This window comes from Macaca thibetana, chromosome 4, assembly GCF_024542745.1.
Source record: "Macaca thibetana thibetana isolate TM-01 chromosome 4, ASM2454274v1, whole genome shotgun sequence".
Classification (NCBI taxonomy): Eukaryota; Metazoa; Chordata; class Mammalia; order Primates; family Cercopithecidae; genus Macaca; species Macaca thibetana.
The window spans coordinates 125,976,645-125,998,956 of NC_065581.1; the positions used below are offsets into that span (position 1 = coordinate 125,976,645).

General features: G+C 38.9%; 1 protein-coding gene across 1 annotated transcript in view; it reads left to right on the forward strand.

The window, feature by feature from the left end:
- Positions 1-22,312, forward strand: part of TXLNB (taxilin beta) — a 52,372-nt gene that overhangs the window by 8,432 nt on the left and 21,628 nt on the right. The window contains exons 3-5 of the mRNA XM_050787363.1: positions 5,959-6,050; positions 13,233-13,403; positions 21,409-21,603. Of these exons, the coding sequence (XP_050643320.1) occupies positions 5,959-6,050; positions 13,233-13,403; positions 21,409-21,603 (458 nt within the window). The remainder of the gene's footprint in view (positions 1-5,958; positions 6,051-13,232; positions 13,404-21,408; positions 21,604-22,312) is intronic.

Consider the following 22,312-nt stretch of genomic DNA (forward strand, 5'->3'; position numbering starts at 1 on the left):
AACTCCTGACCTCAAGTGGTCTGCCCACCTCACCCTCCCAAAGTGCTGGGATTACAGACGTGAGCCACTGTGCCTGGCCCCTAGTCTTCCTTTGAACGATCTGGTCACTCTCCCAGACAGTCTATTTCATCTGTTTTAGCTTGATTTCTAGTTTCTCTGAGAGAGTAATAACCTGCTGCTTTGATATTTTCTGAAGGAGATGGTATTTTCTCAAGGAGATGGTAAGAAGACCAGAGAAATTCAAGGGAAAGAGGAATAAGCAGAGACAAAACTTGACAAGTAGATTCATAGAGAAGCTAGAACCTAGACCAGACCTTGACAGGGAGGAGAGTTTACAGAAGCAGATGGAAGGGGAGAGAAAAGTCTTGAGAAAAATTATTAGTATTCTCTTCTGATCAAGGTAGGTATTGGATGGATGAATATTTTACTGTTTTTTTCTAATATTTTTATTTTTGTTATTGGTAATAGCGTATGCACATCATCAGTTGACCTATTAAGAACTTCAGATCAGATCCACTCTCCTACTGAGTGAGAGGCCAAAGTTCCCCTACAAATTTGACAAGGCCACTGAAAGAGAAGAGATAGAAAATGTCAGCCAAATGGAACAAAATCTGATAAGAAAACATAGGCTAGGTGGTATTTTCGAAACTGCTAGAAGCCTTAAAACCAAATGAAACAAGCGAACGAAAACCCTGACAATGAATGGTGACAGTGAGGAGTAAGAGAACCTTTGTAAATTTAAAAAGTGGATCATAATAGTCTAAGATAACAAATATGCCATCCAAACAATGTTGCTTTTACTTTTGTTGTTATCTAAATCAAGCTAAAAATGGTGAAAGCTATTTTAGTTGTGAAATGACCAAATCTTAAAGGTTGAACTCAGAATCCATTTAGTCAACCCACTAATTTTATAGACAGGGAAATTAAAGCCAGAGAGTTTGAGAGTCTACAAAAAAAAAAAAAAAATCACTCAACTAGTTGATGGCAGAGTTGGTTCTGGAACCAGATCTTCCATCCTTAGTCCAGTATGAATTTAATAATACTTTCCTTCCTATCCTCTGCATACATGAATTTTACTTCCCTTAAAAGATATCTATAGATGCTCAGGAATTATTTATCTCATGCTTATTTTTAGAAATCATATCATATTAGAAGAATAACAAAACTAACAGTGAAATATGAATCTAGGTCTAACATTTGAAAGAGGGACATTCACAGTCTTTTTTGGCTTTAAGTTTCTGCCACAATACATGGAAATCAGGAAGGTGGTTAGAGAGGTACACAAGTACCTATTCATAATCAAATTTAACCCCAAAGTTCTTAAAAAAAAATTTTGGAAGAGAAAAGGCATACTTTTGTTTTTGAGAGACAGAGTCTCGCTCTGTCCCCCAGCCTGAAGTAGAGTGGCCGATCTCAGCTCACTGCAACCTCTGCCTCTCGGGTTCAAGCAAGTCTCCTGCCTCAGTTTCCCAAGTAGCTGGGACTACAGGCGTGCACCACCAGGTCCAGCTAATTTTTGTATTTTTTAGTAGAGACAGGGTTTCACTATATATTGGCCAGGCTGGTTCTCCTGATCTCTGGTGATCTGCCTGCCTTGACCTCCCAAAGTGCTGGCATTACAGGTGTGAGCCACTGTGCCCGGCCAGAAAAGGCATAGTTTTGAACACATTAAATCTGCATAAGTTGTCACCAAACTTAGTATAAACAATCATTACTATGCTAAAAGTTTCAGAAAAATCCTGGTCCACATTTCTTCAGCTGGCTTAGTTGCCTTTAATTTCAGGTTTGTCTGTCTTTCTTTCACTCTTTTCTCTCTTTCTTTCTTTCTTTCTTTCTTTCTTTCTTTCTTTCTTTCTTTCTTTCTTTCTTTCTTTCTCTCTCTTTCTCTCTCTTTCTTTCTTTCCTTCCTTCCTTCTTTCTTTTTCTTCCTTTCTTCCTTTCTTTTCTTTCTTTTCTTTCTTTCTTTCTTTTTTTGAGACAGAGTCTCGCTCTGTTGCCAGGCTGGTCTGCTGTGGCACAATCTCGGCTCACTGCAACCTCTGCCTCCCTGATTCAAGCGATTTTCCTGCCTCAGCCTCCAGAGTAGCTGGGATTATAGGCACGCGCCACCACACCCAGCTAATTTTTGTATTTTTAGTAGAGACGGGGTTTCACCATGTTGGCGAGGATGGTCTCGATCTCCTAACTCGTTATCTGCCCGCCTCAGCCTCCCAAAGTGCTGGGATTACAGGCATGAGCCACCGCGCCCAGCCAGTTTTTTGTTTCTTTGATTAAAAATAATTTCTCCATCTTCCAATAAAATTGTGCCAGTGACCACAGCCATATGCGACAGCGCTGTGTCTACTGCACAGGTGGTTCCACTTTCATGTAGACTTCCTACCACGCTGAGAATTTCGCAGCGCGGTGGCTACATGCCCACATGCCTTCCTAGCTTTCATGAGGAAGAAATGCAGCTTGCTTTGGAAGGACACATTAGGGAGAAGGCAGGTGATTCCTTCCTGATAAAGCGTCCCTGAATAAAGTCAGTTTTTCCTCTTGTGTTTGACACTGTCACCAAATGACCCTATTTCCATGGAGATGTAATGATAGCCTTTTGTAGATGATGAGCAAGTCTCTGTCTACTCCCCTCCTTCATGATTACTCCACATAGCACCCTAGTCCAACAACACCAATGGAAGTTTAAAAACTGAGGTCAGTAATGTCATAAACTTATGAATTCTGCACATGCCCATATATATATATATATATTTTTTTTGAGACGGAGTCTGGCTCTGTCGCCCAGGCTGGAGCGCAGTGACGCGATCTCCGTTCACTACAAGCTCCGCCTCCCGGGTTTACGCCATTCTCCTGCCTCAGCCTCCCGAGTAGCTGGGACTACAGGCGCCCGCCACCGCGCCCGGCTAGTATTTTTTTTGTATTTTTTAGTAGAGACAGGGTTTCACCGTGTTAGCCAGGATGGTCTCGATCTCCTGACCTCGCGATCCGCCCGTCTTGGCCTCCCAAAGTCCTGGGATTACAGGCTTGAGCCACCGCGCCCGGCCGGATTTTTTTTTTTTTTTAATTTCCAGTTTTAGTGCTTTTCCTGTGAGACTTACAAACAGAAATTCTGTTTCCTGGATTTTTTGTTGGCGGGAGGAATAATTTTTGAAGGCATATTGATGTACCTGGATGTTAACCTTCTAGCAAAAAGACTAGAGCAGAAAGAGACCTCAGTGAGTGTGTGAAGGTTAAAAAACAAAACAAACAAAAGAAACCTCTTCTCACAGTTACAGAAAATAAAACTAAAGGGGAGAAGATACTTAATGTGGGAAGAAAGCGAGAACCTTTGGACTCACTCATTTCTATCTCTCCCAAACAAGACATGTAATGGTTTTATATCTCAGTACACACACTGAGCCGTATCCCAGGAAACGTAAAACATCACAGGTGAGAGTAAGACCTGTTTTTCCTCTAGTTGGTCACAAAAAGTTGTTTTCATGACGTTGTTTATTTGACTCCCATGATATGAGTTTGAGCTAGTTGGCTTTGTTTTTGTTTTGTTTCATTTGTCTGTTTGCAATGGAGTGCAGTGCAATCTCGGCTCACTGCAATTTCTGCTTCCTGGGTTCAAGTGATTCCCCTGCCTCAGCCTCCCTAGTAGCTGGGACTACAGGCGCACACCACCACTGGGCCTAGCTAATTTTTTGTATTTTAGTAGAGATGGGGTTTCACCATGTTGGCCAGGATGGTCTCGATCTCCTGACCTCATGATCTGCCCACGTCAGCCTCCCAAAGTGCTGGGATTACAGGCATGAGCCACCGCGCCTGGACAGCTTTGTTTTATTCTATTATTATCATCATTTACTGAGCACTTGCCATGGGCCAAATGCTACGTTGCATCCTGGGCCAAGAATGATCAAGGGTACAGTCTCTTGACTTTAATAGATGACACTCTAACTTGGGATTGTAGTCTTTATGTGGGCACCTTCCCTGGACTGAAGACAAGGGTGAAGGAATGGCCTGACCAATACAAATCTATCCCTGTCAGTAGAGGGATAACCAAAGCACATGCCTGGCAGGGGCGAGGCAGCAGTGATTATCAGCTGCAGATGCCACAGGCCATAATTGGAGAGCTGGGAGGGACCCTACTCACACCCACCTTCCCCTGTCTTAGGCTAATCTGAACTGACTCACTAGGCAAAGATAGACCAAACTAACTGTTGGAAATGAGGTCATTTTTTCAAAAAAAAAAAAAAAAAAGTTTCCTATTTCTCTAGGTTTCTCTAGCATCAGAATTCCACATGAGAGTGGAGTGACTTAGAACAAGGAGACAAGCCTTGGATTCAAGCCTTCGCTCTGCCAGCACTAATCATGTAACTTTGGACTTTTCTGGGCCTTAAATACTAAAATCCATGAAATTAACCCATTAGTCTGGATGCTCTTTGAAATTCCTTCTAGACATCAAATTCCTTGATTCCATGTAAGGTTGCCAGATTTAGCAAAGGAAAATACAGGATGTCCAGAAAAATTAGAATTTCAGGTAAACACCACTCATTTTTTAGTACAAGTGTGCCCCATGTCCTATATTTCATCTGGCAACCCTAATTTCATGACATATATGTCTCTCCAAGATGAAAGCAAGTACTCTAGCCAAGGGGAAATGTCTGTTCTTGGGGGAAAGGTCAAAGTTGTTAATTTTCGTTTCTTTTTTTTTTTTTTTTTTTTTTTTTGAGACGGAGTCTCACTCTGTCACCCAGGCTGGAGTGCAGTGGCACGATCTCAGCTCACTGCAACTTCCGCCTCCCTGGTTCAAATGATTCTCCTGCCTCAGCCTCCTGAGTAGCTGGGATTACAGGTGCACGTCACCACGCCCGACTAAGTTTTGTATTTTTAGTAGAGACGGAGTTTCATCATGTTGGTCAGTCTGATCTCGAACTCCTGACCTCGTGATACGCCTGCCTCGGCCTCCCAAAGTGCTGGGATTACAGGTGTTAGCCACCTCGCCCAACCAAGTTGTTAATTTTCTTAAGCAGATTTATATCAGGAAGTGTGGGCTTTGTTGTGTGGCTTGACCACTCTACTCTGATTAAACAGAGTGGTTTTCATAGATAGGTAGGGATGGGAAAAATGCCCCACCTGTTCATTGTTATTTAACAGGGTTAATTTTTTTTAATATAGCATAAGCTCCAACTGGAAACAAAATGAAACTGCCAACGGATATTAAGGCCTAGGTGAAGGAAAGGAAGGCCAGAGAAGGCTGCGTCCATTATCACAGAGACACAAAAAGGCTTGTGAAAAGGCCCTCCATGTCTTCACTTGGTTTTCCTTCTATAATGATTTTATTCTGTTTGGTAGGAAACAGGATCAGAGGTATTCCCACTCCAATCCCAAGGAATGGGTTTATGTACAAAAAAGAGAAACTTGGTTCCCTCTAAAAGAGGGAAAAGAGTTACCAAAAGAACGAAAAACACAGGGGAAAAATGGGCAGGCTACTTCATCAAGCTTCTCTGCTTTTGGCTGGAATCCTAGCAACTCCGTGTTGCTGTTTCATACTAGTCAGAAATTTTGATTGGCTGTTTTGCTTCCTTTTTGTTAATTCAAATGGGAAAATGGGTGATGTAGTCTTTCAGAAAGTCAGTATTTTTGATGCATAAAATCTTTTGATTCTGAAGAATACAGGGAGGAGTAATAAGAATGGATTCTTGTGATGAAAACTGGGGGATTCTGTTATAGCAAACATTTATTGAGAGTCTGCCATGAACCTCACACTGTGCCACACATTCACAAACTTCCCAACTAACATTCACTCTGTAAGTAGGTGTCATCCTTTCTATAGGAAAGAAAATTACATCTGATAAGATGAATGGCTTGGCCAAAGTGGGGAATAATTAGCAAGTGGTCAATCTGAGACTCCAGCCCTTATCACCTGACTGTAAATTCAACACTTATTTTTTTCATGTCTTTTTTTTTTTTTTTAAGGCAAAGAAGCCAACCTGCTAATGCAAAATCTGAACAAGTTGCCAACACCTGAAGAAAAGTTCGATTTTTTATTCAAGAAGTATGCTGAATTGGTAAGATCTTTGATTAGCTTCTTTTCTCAGAAAGATTCAGGCTCCAGTTAGAGCTGAGAAAAGGAGACTTAGTTTTTCAGGCACCTCATTAAATAAAGACCATGGCTGGTACCTTTGAACAAGCCTGAGCTAGAATTCATAAAAGAAGAATTTCTTAAGGAAAAAAAAAAGGAAAGAAAAGTTGAGAAATAACAGCAAGAGGAAGAAAGAGGCTAGAATTGGAGTGTCCACCACCACCTCCAATATGTGTGTAATTTTGGGGCTAGGAGACTGAAGTATATGTGATTGAAAATTGTAGATATTTTAAAGTTCTTTTTAGTTTTGTAATAAAATAGAAATATACTCAATATAAAGATAAACAGGCCAGGTGCAGTGGCTCACACCTGTAATCCAACACTTTGGGAGGCCAAGGTGGGAGGATTGCCCCAGGCCAGGAGTTCAAGACCAACCTCGATAACATAGTGAGCCCCCATCTCTACAGTTTTTTAAATTCGCTGGGCATGGTGATGAGCACCTGTAGTCCTAGCTTCTCAGGAGGCTGTGGCAGGAAGATTGCTTGAACTCAGGAGTTTGAGGTTGCAATGAGCTATGATTGTGCCATTGCACTCCAGCCTGGGTGACAGAAAGACCCTGTCTCTAAATATAAATACATACATAAATAAATATAGACAGATAGATAGATAACGTATTTTCAAACTTTCACTCAGTTCTCCTACCTAGGATTTTTGAGAGCTACAAAGGGAAGACAGCAGGGGGTTGAGTCATGCCATCCTTCAGTTCATGGCACATTCTAGTCTGGTCCATTTCTGTATTTATTATCTTTGATCCTCATTCTTCTCCCTCTTGCCTACAATAGCAAAGCATTTCATGTGAATTGTTTTGTACCCTGTTCTAAGTGCTCCTAGGCAGCCGCCTTCTCAATAAATTGGGGCCCCTAGGAGCAAAGGAAGCTACTCTCAACCATCAGAGAATCCTCAAAGTGGACTGTCTCCTCACTAGTAACTCTAAAACTGGCTGGTTGGAGAAAAGGGGAGGACTTAGTGAGCCCAGTGCCTCTAGTTTCAAGGAAAAACAAACACCTGCCAATCTGAGAATGAATTGTAAAGACCAACATCTGAGGTCTGTGTGCTAACCCTGCAGACTATGAGACCCACAGTTCAGATGTGGCATCCTCTCTAATAAAGCTCGGCAGTAACCTTCTCCTTTATTTCTGCTTCTACAGAAATTCTTTTGAAGGAATTCCCATCAGAATCTCTATCTGTTCCATTTGGTTATCCAAATCAGGGAAGGAAAATAAACCATATCACCCAATCCCAGCGACATGGGTTCCTCTCCCTGAAATGTATTGTGACCAGAATCACTGGGCTGATTCTCACATGTTAGCACCTCACTAGCTCCTTTTGATTGTGTTGGTGTCACGTTGAGAAAAAGGTAAAACAAATCTTACTGTAGACTGAAAGCTCATACTAATAGTAGTGAAGTTAGATGGACCAAACAATTGAACTTATTTTTAATAGAACTTATTGAGAATAATCTTTCTTAAAATGTATATATATACATTTTAGATATATTGACATAGTTTGGGGAACTTTTTAAAAGTTAGTCAGTTGCCTGAGTTTTTAATCTTGGACTTGGCATTTATATATTGCGCATCAACACTCTTGGATACCAGAACATTATAGGAGTGGAAGAGCTGTTCTAGCAACTTTCAACATGTACTATATGGGGCATATGTAAGTTATTTATACACAAAGAAGTCTATTTTGTGTCCTTGTTGTTTAGAAGAATTGCATGAAATCATGTAGTTGCAAATAAAAAGTAGTTTGGGGCAAAATACAAGTTCTTTCAGTTATTTCTTTTGAAGAAACAGTGACAGGAGAATGAAACTTAAGACTCCATATAGCAAAAAATTCCTCCAGACAGTAGGTTGAACTGCCCCCAACAGTAGATTTACCATTGCAGCTAAGGAAGCTTAAACCTCAGGACATCTCACTTACATGGACCCCTTTGAGGCCCGGGGCCTAATTCGCTTTAATTTTTTTTTTAAGAGGGCCTCCAAAACTGAATAAGCTTCAGGCCCACAGACTCTTCATCCCTGTAGATGGAGTACACTTCAGTGAGTGACTTGTTTTCTTTGTTTTTCACTCTGAATCTAGTCCTGTAATCTTTCTGTCCTTCTACCTGATGCATCCTGTTATGCTGAATTATTATGCAATAGATCCAGAAAAATTCTGAATCTCTAAGTGACTGGCTGATTACTTAACTCTGCCAACAATATTTTTAGATTATTTTTTAGACATACAAACTACATTATGAATATATATAGTGGTGAATACACAAAATAAAAATACCTCTAATCCCTCATGTAAAATACAAACTTTGTTTTATGTGTATTCTTTTCCTATTCTGCTGTATATGCAGAGATGCTTTTAATTATAATTACAGTCATAAGGTACATATAAGTTGATGTCTGGTTTTGTACATGACAGGCATTTTTCCATATAATATAGAGTCTTCATAAATATTTTTTGTAAAGGTTGTATCATATTCCGTTAAGTGGCTGTATCTACTGATTCAATAATTTGAAGATATTTAAATTCCTCTCACTATTTTGCTTTACCAAATATTTCTGCAATGAACATCATCACGTATCAGCTGTGTTTTTTCTCCTTCTTTTTTATGATTTTAAGAAAAATTTCCAGAAATAGGATTACCAAATTAAACAAGATGAGTGCTTTCTGGTTTTTAAACTTTATGGCCATATTGCTTCCCAAAAGAGCAGTAGAAACTCACAAAGCAAGTATCAGTGTATCAATTTTCTTGCAACTTGTATTGCACTGGCTATTAAGAATTTCAATACCATAAGTTAGGTGTCAAAAATAATATTTTCTCTCCAAATCTGGCCCCCACTCTCACATTTCCATGCGATTCTCACCTATCCATCCTTGCTCTTTTTAGTATTTTCTGAGTCGTTTTTCCTTTGCCCCTTCAATTTACCAACACATACCAAGGCCATTCATGTTTCATTTCCAGCGCCATGTTCTATACTTGAAGGGACTGGGCAGCATTCTAGACTAATACAGGAAGTGATGTATGGTGCTGCAGTCCCACGGCAGTACATTGGGGAAGCATCACTCTTCCAGACTTACCGATATTTTCTCCATGAGCCAGTGTTGTTCATCCTGGTCTCAGGGAACTCCCTGTACCTACTCATCCTCCTACCAAAGCAGTCACCCCCAATAAACAAGAGATTGTTTTTCCAGAGACCATATTCAATTCAAGCCTTACTTGCTATACTTTGGCATTTGTATCATCTCTTGTAATAAACTTTCAAACCCGAGAGGTCATCCTAGAAAAAATGAATAGGAGAAAATTGACCCAAAAAACCTATTACATTTCCTTTTCAGAAAAGAAAAATTATGAGGAATTTCAATTTTTTACGTGGAGACTAAGCCTATTTCCTTGCTCACTGATTTGGATATTAATATAGAAAACGACTGAAATATAAGTGTTCACATGGAATAAATCATCAAATTCAAAGCTGTGAATCAAACTGCCACTCTAGCTCACTCATCCTTGCAGAGTCTAAATCCTGTAATATTACCTGACATTGTATTCATTAATAAATAAAGATAAGCTCATTAATAAGTAAGGACACTTCATGACTAAATTAGGAAATGGCCTGGGAGAAATATTTTTTGCATTTAATTTCCTCATTTCTTATGTAGTTAAAACAACATCAGTAATAGGATTTTAATTTAGTACTTAGCAATAATTTTACTTTTTAACTTAGTAAAAAAGAGAAAGAAAACAAGAGAAATTACAGACAGACATTCTATACGCCTATTACAATTGTACAGAAGGACTATGCCTAAGTAAAATCGCAAAGCCTGCATTTGACTGAAGCTGTGCAGTAAGAACCCAGAGGGCAGGGAATGTGTATTTTCATTGTCTTCGATGCCAAGAATCACTTGAATATTGGTTGAATTACTTTGTTAATAATTTAAACTTTTTAAAATATAAAGGAAAGTTCTGGTGTATTATCTTGATTAATATTAGAAACAAAATAGACTGAGCACAGTGGCCCGTGCCTGTAATCCCAGCACTTTGGGAGGCCAAGGCAGGCGGATTGCTTGAACTCGGGAGCTCAAGACCAGCCTGGACAATATGGCGAGAACCCATCTCTACAAAACAAATTAGCTGGGCATGGTGGCACGCATCTGTTGTCCCAGCTACTCAGGAGGCTGAGGCAGGAGGATGACTGAAGCCAGGTGTTTGAGGCTTCAGTGAACTATCAGTGATTGTGCCACTGCACTCCAGCCTGGGTGACTGAGCAAGACTCTGTCTCTAAAAAAATTAAAATTAAAAATAAAAATAAAACATTAAATGGATAATGAGCAAGCACAAATCATTTCTCTTTCAACTTATGAAACACCTATAGGGCGTCTTCCTCCTGACACTCAGATAAAGCCACACAGTGCAGAGTTCCCTAAACAAGGACAGTTTTGTCCACCAGGCAACAATAGGCATGTCTGTTGGGAGATATTTTGGGGTGTTGCAATTGGGCAGTGCTACTGGCATATAGCAGGTAGGGGCCAGGGATGGTGTTGAACAACTTACAAGGCATAGGGTAGCCCCAACAACAAAAAATTATCTGGCCCAATATGTTACTTGTGTTGGGGTTCAGAAACCCTGATATAGGTTTCATCTTCAGAAAGTAAAGTCTAAACCAGAATGGCAAGAATAATAACAATATATAAATTTCGTTTCTTTTTTTTTTTTTTTTTTTTTTTTTGAGATGGAGTATTGCTCTTGTCACCCAGGCTGGAGTGCAGTGGCACGATCTCAACTCACTGCAACCTCCGCCTCCCAGGCTCAAGCGATTCTCCTGCCTCAGCCTCCCGAGTAGCTGGGATTACAGGCGCCTGCCCCTAGGCCCAGCTAATCTTTGTGTTTTTAGTAGAGACGAGGTTTAACCGTGTTGGCCAGGCTGGTTTCGACCTCCTGACTTCAGGTGATCCGCCCACCTCAGCCTCCCAAAGTGCTGGGATTACAGGCATGAGCCACCATGCCCGATCTACAATATATAAATTTCAAGAAAGGACAATAGTCATTTAAAATCAAAATATATGTGCAAGAAATTTCATGCCTATCTTATAACTATGGTGCAAAATGAAAGGATCACATCTATAGCAAGCTTAGCATGAGAAATAACAGATTATTTATTTTCCAAGGAGCATATCCATTTCAATCAATATTTTTAGCAATATGGGTCTTGTTTTTACAATGCTAATTTCCACTAGTAGCTAGAAATTGCACGTAAGTTTGAAGATAGAATATCATATATACATAGCCTTAGTTTTATCTGGCAAGGGTTTAAAATGCTTATTTTAGGGTGGCAGGAGGGAGAGAGGAAAGAAATAAAATGTGAACTGAAGAAAGTGTGACAGGTGTTCATCTCGCTCAGAAAGAATAACTGCTTTTTATTTGTTATTTATTATGATGATTTTTTGAGATGGAGTCTTGCTCTGTCACCCAGGCTGGAGTGCAGTGGCACAATCTCGACTTACTACAACCTCCATCTCCCTGGTTCAAGCAATTCTCCTGCCTCAGCCTCCCAAGTAGCTGGGATTACAGGTGTGCGCCGCCACGCCCGGCTAATTTTTGTATTTTTAGTAGAGATGGGGTTTCACCATGTTGGCCAGGATGATCTTGATCTCCTGACCTCATGATCTGCCTGCCTTGCATCCCAAAGTGCTGGGATTACAGGCATGAGCCACCACGCCTGGCCCCAATGGCTTTTTTAAAATGGGGAAACTGAGGCACGTGTCAGAGCTCATGTGGCATCTGTATCCATTTGCATTAGGCTCTGTGAGGCACCAGAACACCTGAGGTCCAGAAGAACCAGGGCTTTTCCTTTCTGTTCATCAACAAAGTCGTTATTAGGACTAGTACTTACCTGACTTCATCACCATCTGGGCACTACAGGAACTAAGGCCAGTGGAGGAAATGGCTCGGGACAAACGGCTGCTGCTTGAATGTGGCCCCAGTGATGGTCAGTCTGAGATCGACACTCCTAGAGTCCACTGATCTCTCTCTGGAGGCTTCTGAGGTTTATCCCCATGCTCCCCACACCAGGTCTAGAACTCCATAATAACGTTGCCAGATGTAACAAATAAACATACATTACACTCAGTTAAGTTTACATTTCAGATAAACAACAAATAACTTTTTGGCAAAAATATGTCTCATGCAATATTTGGAATATATTAAAACCTATGCTAAAAATTATTTCTTGTTTATTTGAAATTTAAATTTAACGGGGTGTCCTGCATTTTACTGACAATCCTATCCTAGAACTTCAGCATCCAAGATGGAAAGTACAATAGTAAGTTGATTTCATGTTCCAGGGCATTTGTGGCTGCTGGAGGAACACGAGAAGAGTTCACCTGGACTCAGCAGAAACCAGCAGAATGATCTATTTGTTATAAGCACAGGGCGGGTGTGGGTGGGGAGCAGCAAGGCATGTTACAGATATTTGCTATTCATGCTGTTGAATCATGCAGTAGCTATTTCTGATGGTTTGGTGAAAACCCGTCAATACTTAGGTAGTGGAAGGATACTTTCTCTTCTCCTTTCCCACACACAAACAATCCACACTCAGAGCCCAAAATTATAAAGAAGAGGACTTCATCTTCTGTTTACCAGAAGGCTGCATTTCTCTTTCCTATTTTTAAAAATAGTGCTAGAAGCTTGTTTCAAGGAAGAATTACGCGAACAAAATGCAACCCAGGCAGACAGACTGTTGATCGCTGCCTCAATGCAAGGCATCGTCATGAACTCTGGCAGTTTACAGATTCCAAGGCATGCCTTTCGATTTTGTCTGGCTATTCAATATTGGTTAGATAGACTCAGGAAAAATATTTCTAGACCATCCAAAAATAGATCAAAGTAAAAAGAGACTAGTAATAATGAAAAACCTATCAATGCTGTGCTCTGAAAACTATACTTTCAAGTACTACAAAGGTGACACTTATGAATTTCATTTACTTCCAGAGGAAGAGATAATAGCAAAGAATGTTTCCAAACAACCACAGAGTAATCTTTAAGTTTGCTTTTTTTCTATCGACTCCAAGGAGATCCCTGCCATTTTCTTTCATGTTTGTATCTCCATGTGTACAGCTGGATGAACATCGTACTGAGCAAAAGAAGTTAAAGCTCCTCCAAAAGAAACAGGTACAAATTCAAAAAGAAAAGGACCAGTTACAAGGTGAACACAGCAGAGCTATCCTCGCTCGAAGCAAATTGGAGAGTCTGTGCCGGGAGCTGCAGAGACACAACAAGACTCTCAAGGTATGTCCCAATGGCTCAAATAACATACTTTCTTGAATGGGCACAGAGACAGGCCTCTGCTACTCGTGGAAAGAGTGTGAATTTTAGAATTAGAGAGGCTTGGGTTCAAATACTGCCTCTGCCCCTTGCTTGCTGGTATCCTTAAATAATTTAACCTCCTCAAGCTACTTTCTTCATCCATAAAATGGAGATTAGACCAGCTTCACTGTGTGGCTCGGAAAAAATTAGATGAAGTTGAATATGTAAGGTACCCACATAGTACCTGACACAGTGCAGGCCCTTAATAAAATGCATACGCCGGGCGCGGTGGCTCACGCCTGTAATCCCAGCACTTTGGGAGGCCGAGGCGGGCGGATCACGAGGTCAGGAGATCGAGACCATCCTGGCTAACACGGTGAAACCCCGTCTCTACTAAAAATGCAAAAAATTAGCCGGGCGAGGCGGCGGGCGCCTGTAGTCCCAGCTACTCAGGAGGCTGAGGCAGGAGAATGGCGTGAACCCGGGAGGCGGAGCTTGCAGTGAGCCGAGATCGCGCCATTGCACTCCAGCCTGGGCGACTAAGCGAGACTCTGTCTCAAAAAAAAAATAAATAAAAAATAAATAAAATAAAATAAAATAAAATGCATACCATTCCCCTTACTTTTTTATTATGTTGAGTTTGTTTCTAAGGTAGGCCTTAGTTCTTTTTAAAAAATACATTTGTAAAGATTCAGCATTTTTGGTATTACAATGAATTCTGCATGACATGAGATAAATGGACACACACCGAATTGACACAATGAAATGAGATTGAGAACCAAAATGTCAATAGTCATCTGAAAAAAAGGAAGCTATTGGAAAAAGCACTGAAGCTCTTCAGGCTTAATTATTCAATCTAAAAATAATAGACTGTTCACTTCATTGGGTCTGCACGGGTTTCATTAATTACAGCGTAAGCCCTAGCAGTGTGGTCAATTTGATTACACAGAGACACTAGCTCCATTCAATATAGCAAGATGCAGAGCTCTCCAAGATGACACTGTGTGCTTCCCCAATCCCCTTTCCAGCTGAAGATCCTAAAGCTTTTGACAAACAATAATTAATTAGACACCAAGGTTCCTGTGAGGTAGTTATTATTATAAGCATTTAAAAAGAGATACTTCAAGAAACAGAGTACATGAAAATCATTGCTGAATTTGTACAATTGAGTTAGGAAAAAAAATAGAAGATAATCATGGTTCCTCATTTTCCAAATTGCTTTTTGATATCTGGGAAATGGAGAACCAGCGTGATGAAGTCGAAGTCTCAAATTGCAAGTTTTAGGAGATGGGCTACTGGCGTCTTGTCAACAATGGTACTGAAGACAGACACCCAGGCTGAATGGGGGCCTGAGGATGGAAGCATTGTCCTCAACTCAAGATTTGGATTCAAAGGATGCATAAATCTCCTGTGTGTCTACGTAAATCCACTGTGTAATGTTACACAGTAAGGAGATAAAAATTAAATCAGATAGGGCGGGATCATTTATCAACAAAGAAATATAAAGAGTAGAATGATACAGCATGGTCTTCTTGGGTAGTAGTGAAAGACAGAATGATCAGCTGGTCACAGCGGGTCACATCCGTAATCCTAGCATTTTGGAAGGCCAAGGTGGGAGGATCACTTGAGCTTGGGAATTTGAGAGCAGCCTGGGCAACATTTATGATAGTGAGACATTGTCTCTACCAAAAATCAAGAAAATCAGCTGAATGTGGCACATTCCTGCAGTGCCAGCTACTTGGGAGCCTGAAGCAGAAGGATCATTTGAGCCCAGAAGTTAGAGCCTGCAGTATGCTATGATTGTGCCACTACACTACAACCTGCGTGACAGAGCGATGCCCCAAAAAAAAAAAAAAAAAAAGAGAGAGAGATCTTATTAATACCATCCAACTGGTTAGAGACCCTCCCCCACCAAAAAAAACAAAGACAGAATGATGGAAGTAGCAGGAGACCCTGTAAGTGTGCCCATATACCCTCAGTCATGGCTTCTCATTATGAACAACGACGTTAAGTATCATTATTATGCCAGAAGTTATGCTAAGTGCTTTACATACATTATTTCATTTAATCTTCACGATAACCCAGTGAAGGTTAATATCTCCACTTTATTGAAGAAGAAACTGACACTCAGCAATCCCAATCAGTTGTCCAAGGTTAAGTATATTTTAAATGTCAAAATCAGAATACAAATTCAAAATATTTTCAAATTTTCTAATTTTTTCTTTGACCCAGGGATTATTTAGAAGTGTTATTTAATTTTTATAGCCTATCATACATGCTGTATCTTGATAGCATATGTACTTCGAAAGAATGCTTTTCAGATGGTGGGTGTAGTGTTCCATAAGTAACAATTAGCTTTAAATCATTTTTGTTTTTTTGAATTTTTTTATCTATCAGTTGCTAAGAAATGAGAGTTAAAAATCTCATATGATTGTGGAATTGTCCGCTTATTTTAATTAGGCCAATTTCTGCTTTATGTACTTTGAAGCATTAATATTAGGTGTATATACATTTATGATTATTATGTCCTATTGGTGATTTTACCATTATGAAATGTCCCTTACTAATCTTTTTTTTTTTTTTTTTTTTTTGGTGAGACGGAGTCTTGCTCTGTCGCCCAGGCTGGAGTGCAGTGGCGCAATCTCCGCTCACTGCAAGCTCCAACTCCCTGGTTCAAGCAATTCTCTGCATTAGCCTCTCAAGTAGCTGGAATTACAGGCACCTGCCACCATGCCCAGCTAATTTTTGTATTTTTAGTAGAGATGGGGTTTCACCATCTTGGCCAGGCTGGCCTTGAACTCCTGACCTCGTGATCCGCTGACCTCGGCCTCCCAAAGTGTTGGGATTACAGGTGTGAGCCACCACACCAGGCCAGTAATAATCTTTGTCTTGGTGTCTACATTATCTGATATCAATTTAGCCACTCTAGTTTTCTTACTCTTATTGTTTGCCTGGTGTATCTCTTTTCATCCATTCACTTTCAGCCTGGGTCTTTATATTTAAAGTGCATCCTTTCAAGATAGCATATAGCTGGATCTTACTTCTTTTCATTCCTACAGTATCTGCCTTTTAATTGCAGCACTAGTCCATTAACATATAATGTATGTATTGATGTGGTTTGATATATGTGTACCATTTTATTATTTGTTTATTATTTGTCACCTCTACTTTGTTTCTCTTGTTCTTTTCCTGCCTTCCTTTGAATTATTTGAATATTTTAAAATTACATTTTAATTTATCTCTTGTATTTTAAAATTATAACATGATGCATTATCTTTAGTAGTTACTCTGTGATTACAATATACATTCTTAATTTTTCATAGTCTTCCTGGAGTTAATGTTGTATTACTTCACATAACACGTAGAAACACTGCAACTAAATAGATTAATTTACTCCCTCAGCCTTTAAGCTATCATCATTATATGTATTATATTTACATACTTTTGTAAAGCCGATGAGACATTGTTATAATTTTTACTTTAAACAATAATATGTATTTTTTCTTAAAGACAAAACTATCGCTTTTATCTACCCAGATGTTTATCATTCCTGATACTTTTTATTCATTCTGTAGCTTCACATTTCTGTCTGATGTCATGTCCCTCAGCCTGAAGTACTTCTTTTAGTATTTCCTACAGTACAAATCTGGTAATCAATTCTCTTAGTTGTCTTTTATCTTTAAAACATCTTTTTTTTTTTTAATTGAAGGCTAAATTCATTGGATATAGAATTCTGCATTGAGAGAACCTATTCGTGGGTTTTTTTTCCTTTTAGCCTTATATAAATGTTCCACTATACTGGCTTTTGAAATTTTTCATGAAAATCAACAATCATTTAAATTATTGTTCCTCCACATGTGTTATGTCCTTTTTCTCTGCCCTTTTCAAGGCCTTTGTATTGATCTTTGACTTTCAGAACTTCTACTGCTTTATGGCCAGGAGTGGTTTTTTCCGTATGTATCCCTACTTGGTATTTGCTAAGCTTTTTTGTATCTGTAATTACATGTCTTTTACCAAATTTTAATTTTTTTCAGCCATTATTTCTTCGAATAGTTTTTCTGCTCCATTTTCTCTCCATCTTCTTTCCTTCTAAGATTCTAACTCTATGTGTATTAGACCTTTTGATATTGTCCTACAGGCCTTCGAGTCAATCTTCACATTCTTCACCAATACTTTTTCTCTTTTATTTTTAGATTACCTTATTTTGATTGGTCTATCTTCACATTCAGTGATTCTTTTCTTTCTTATTTTTGTTCTGCTCTAAATCCATCCAGTGATGTTTACATTTCAGATTTTGCAATTTTTAATTTCAGAATTTCCATTTGGTTCTTTTTTTATACATAATCTCTCAACTGAGATTTTCTACCTTTTCATTCATTGAGATAATATTTTCCTTTACATCACTGACCATAGTTATAATACCTGTTTTTAAATACTTGTCTGCTAATTCCACATTTGCAGCATTGTAGAACAGGCCTCCTCTACTTGTCTTTTCTTTTGAGAATAGATCACATTTTCTTGATTCTTCATATGTCAAGCCACTGTCTGTTGGATCCTGGATGTTGTGACTATTATGTTGTGGAGAATCTGGATTCTACTATATGCTGAATACTTTTTATTTTTTTAAGCAGACAATTAATTTGGTTAGATTCAAACCATAAACTTTGTCTCTTGAGCAGCAGCTGAAATCTCAGTTCAGTTCTTTTTTACTTAGCTAGACGGCTTTGTACACATGTGGCTCAAGGCCAATCAGATTTGTGTAAAGTTTATTCACAGGATCTGGGCTCTATTTCTCTGACTCTCTCTTTTTTGGGGTGATCTCCCCCTCACTGTTGAGGGACTCTAGTTGCCCAAAACTCTGTATTCTTATTCTTCCAATATGGAAGATGGTATGTTTTATATGAGAATTTTGCCCATCTCATACTCCTGCCAACTGCAGATTTCTCTCAAGCTAAAAGCTCTAAAAACATAGGAAACTCATGTACAAGTGCCAACTTCCCTCCAGAGTCTGTCTGATTTTGTTTACTCTCTGGTGTCATCATTGTTTCTTGCATTTCATCCAGAGCTTATAGTTGTTATTTGCAGAAGGGTCAACTTGATATGAGCTTCCTTGGCCATACTAGTGAAACAGCTTAAGTATACCTAAATCTAAAATCCATGTGCTGGGAGCTTGGGAAGATATAGAAAGACAATGTATAACTAGGTATTTCTACCATCACAAATTTTAGCTTTTACTTTTCATTATTAAAACCGCTCCTTCAATGAGTCAAACACACACACACAGAACCTCACAATTTAGGATAACTTAAGAAAGGATTGATGAAAGTCTGAGACATGGGTTTGTTGCAACAAAATGATACATATATTTGAAGTGATAAATCTGAGCCTCAAACTATACTGAAAAAGAACTGCCTAGTAAGAGAGGGGTGAGTGTCTCAGGGAGCATAATTTTCCCAAAGAAATGAGAAGCATTTGTTATCAGAATATCACAGAATTTTAATGTGGATAGGACTGTAGAAATGATCTAGTCCAAGCTACTCATATGTCTGTATATAAATTAATAATTCATTGATTCATTAAATAAACATTTACTGAATACCTATGGATTATGTGCCAGGCACAGCACCAGTTGTAAAATGCACAATGATGCTTGCGAGGTTTTTTCCTTTGTTATCTCAGACTTCATCCCTCAATTTTACTGACATTATTTTGACTTTGAATAATGTATTTGATAAAGAAAAGATAATTTTATCTCAGATGCTGTCCAAATGATTGAAAATCTTTTAACAATGGACTCAAATGTTTTAAGATATTGCTAGATTTCTTTTTGTATCATTGAAAAACAACATAGGTCGGGTGCAGTGGCTCAACGCCCGTAATCCCAGCACGTTGGGAAGCCAAGGTGGGCAGATCATCTGAGGTCAGGAGTTTGAGACCAGCCTGACCAACATGGTGAAACCCCATCTCTACTAAAAATAAAAAAATTAGCTGGGCTTGGTGATGCATACCTGTAATCCCAGCTACTCAGGAGACTGAGGCAGGAGAATCACTTGAACTCGGGTGGTGGAGGTTGCAGTGAGCCAAGATCGTGCCACTGTACTCCAGCCTGGGTGACAGATTGAGACTTCATCTCAAAAAAAAAAAGAAAAAGAAAAATATATACACACACACACATACACACACACACACACACACACACACATATATATATATATATATATATAAATGCAAGATGACATCTTTTGGGCCAGGATTGGGGGTTATGATTCTTTGTTTGACATTTATTTAGTGCCATCCTAACATCTGTACCTTCTTTCTATAACCAGTTCCCAATAAAAAAACAAAACAAAATAAAACAAAACTTCAGACTTGCATGGGGTGGTTCATTTATTCATTCATGGAATATTTATAAATACAAATAGCATTCAAATCATGGTGTGTAGTTCTGATTCCAAACGCTGACTTTTAAGCTAATCGGGACCAATGTGGAAACAATCACAATCATACATATATTTAATTGCTGTTAACTGGTAGCCATAATTATTTTTAGCGAAACACATATAGTAAGTGTTAGTATACAAAGTTTAGGGAAATAATATCTCAGATAGTTTATTTCTTCAGTTTAGGAAGTACAGATATCTTCAATACCCCTGAGAAGTTGTTGCTTAATAAAGGTTTATAACATGAATAAATTATGATTTTGATATCAGGAGTCACATTAGAGTTAGGAATTGTGTTATTATTGTAGAGGAAAGAAGAAACCTAATGATAAAATATTTTCAGAGCATATATTTTCAGCATCAGTTTTTATTTTGATCACATTATTTTGTTATGATAAAGATCTGTACAATTACTTCTGTTAAAAATTATTATTTCTTTTAAAAAATCCTGTTACATAATTTGAATTTGTTAGGCAATCAAATGCAGTATAATTTTACTTGCCAACAACGAAGCAAGCTTTCATATTAACAATCAGAACTGAAAAGAATCCTAAAATGTCTGTATCATTTGTCAGCCACGTAAATGTCTCTATCTTTGGTAGGATGTAGCAAGATTAAACCCTTTTATTCGAAAAGAATAACAATCACAAAGCACTTCTCAATATAGATATGGAGGAAATTGGAGCTCATTGTCAGTGGCTAGCAATGAATGGAGAGTTTTGATTTAGGAGAAAAGAGAACAGAAATGATATAAAAGTTAATTTGCAATTCTTCAATGTTAACAAAGCGGAAGAAGGAAAATTAGATGTTTCACTTTAGAGTTAAAGATTTGAAACTTAATATTGCTTTCAGATTCAAAATTTACATTGAACATTTTAATTACCCTATGTGACACATTTAATGATTGTTCTTTCAAAAACAAAATAATATCCAGCATATTTGGAAAGATTCCCTTTTATATTCTTGAATGGCTGTAATTGAGCTATGCTATCTTAGTTTCCTTTTTTAAAGCTCTTTGATGAAAGTTTTTTCTCACAAAGAGAAAATTTTTATTGTGATCACTTATATTTACAAAACTTGGTAATACAATTATGTGGTTAATATGCCATGGTTTTTATAGGGAAATATAAGATCTATTGTTCTCGCTTTACCAAACCAGAGAAACACATGATCTGTCTCATCAATCAGTAAACTCAAGGGGCCTTTTTTTCAGGCCACAGCCAAGAGATCAAAATTGTGTGACTGTGTGTTTGTTAGAAATCGCTGCAGTTCATTCACTCAGCAAGAGACCCGTCATCTTTAAAACAAGTCTATTCATCACTGACTACAAATTCAAGGCCTTCACAGCACCTGTTCTGAGTAACTATGTACTCACAGCTGAAACCTTTACTCATACATTTATTTTGGGGCTGAGCAGCTTTAGCTCTAGAGAACTGAAAAAAAAACATCCCACCTACTCTGCACACTCATCTCCTCTGGGTGACCTAATCCTGAGTTCTATAAACCCGGGGTGCATTTAAACAAAATGTTTTGCTTTTTATTCGCAGGAAGAGGCGCTTCAGCGGGCACGTGAGGAAGAAGAGAAAAGGAAGGAAATCACAAGCCATTTCCAGAGTACCCTCACGGACATCCAGGGCCAGATTGAGCAGCAGAGTGAGCGAAATATGAAGCTCTGTCAGGAGAACACAGAGCTTGCAGAAAAGCTGAAAAGCATCATTGATCAGTATGAGCTCAGAGAGGAGGTGAGAACCACATCAAACAACTTAGAACAGGACATAGATCCGGATCTGGGTGGTCAAGGTGGGAACTTGGTTAATAAGACAGTTACAGCCAGCCCTCTCAACAGATTCATATTTAGGATTGGATTTCCTTGACTAGCCAAAATGAAGACAGATGGTCTTACAAAATACCTGACTGAAAGTCATATGGGATTTCTTCAAAACTGGCATCATTGCAAAGTAAAGGCAATAAATAGAAAGTGATAGGCTGTGGGCACAGTTTTCCTTGAAAATAATATTTCTCAGCCTTTTAAAAATCCTCTCTGTATAGCCAGAAATAACTCACGCACTCCTTAAGAATTGCCATGTCATCTAAATTAAGAGTCTGTATTCTGGCCGGGCGTGGTGGCTCATGCCTAGTAATCCCAACACTTTGGGAGGCCGTGGCAGGCGGATCAAGAGGTCAGGAGTTGACCAGCCTGGCCAACATAGTGAAACCCTGTCTCTGCTGAAAATACAAAAAAATCAGCTGGGCATGTTGGTGGGTGCCTGTAATCCCAGCTACTCAAGAGGCTGAGGCAGGAGAATCGCTTGAACCTGGGAGGCGGAGGTTGCAGTGAGCTGAGATCACGCCACTGCACTTCAGCCCAGGAGACAGACAGTGTGAGATTCCATCTCAAAAAAAAAAAAAAAAGAGTCTGTACCCTACTAGGCCAATAATAGTATTAATAAT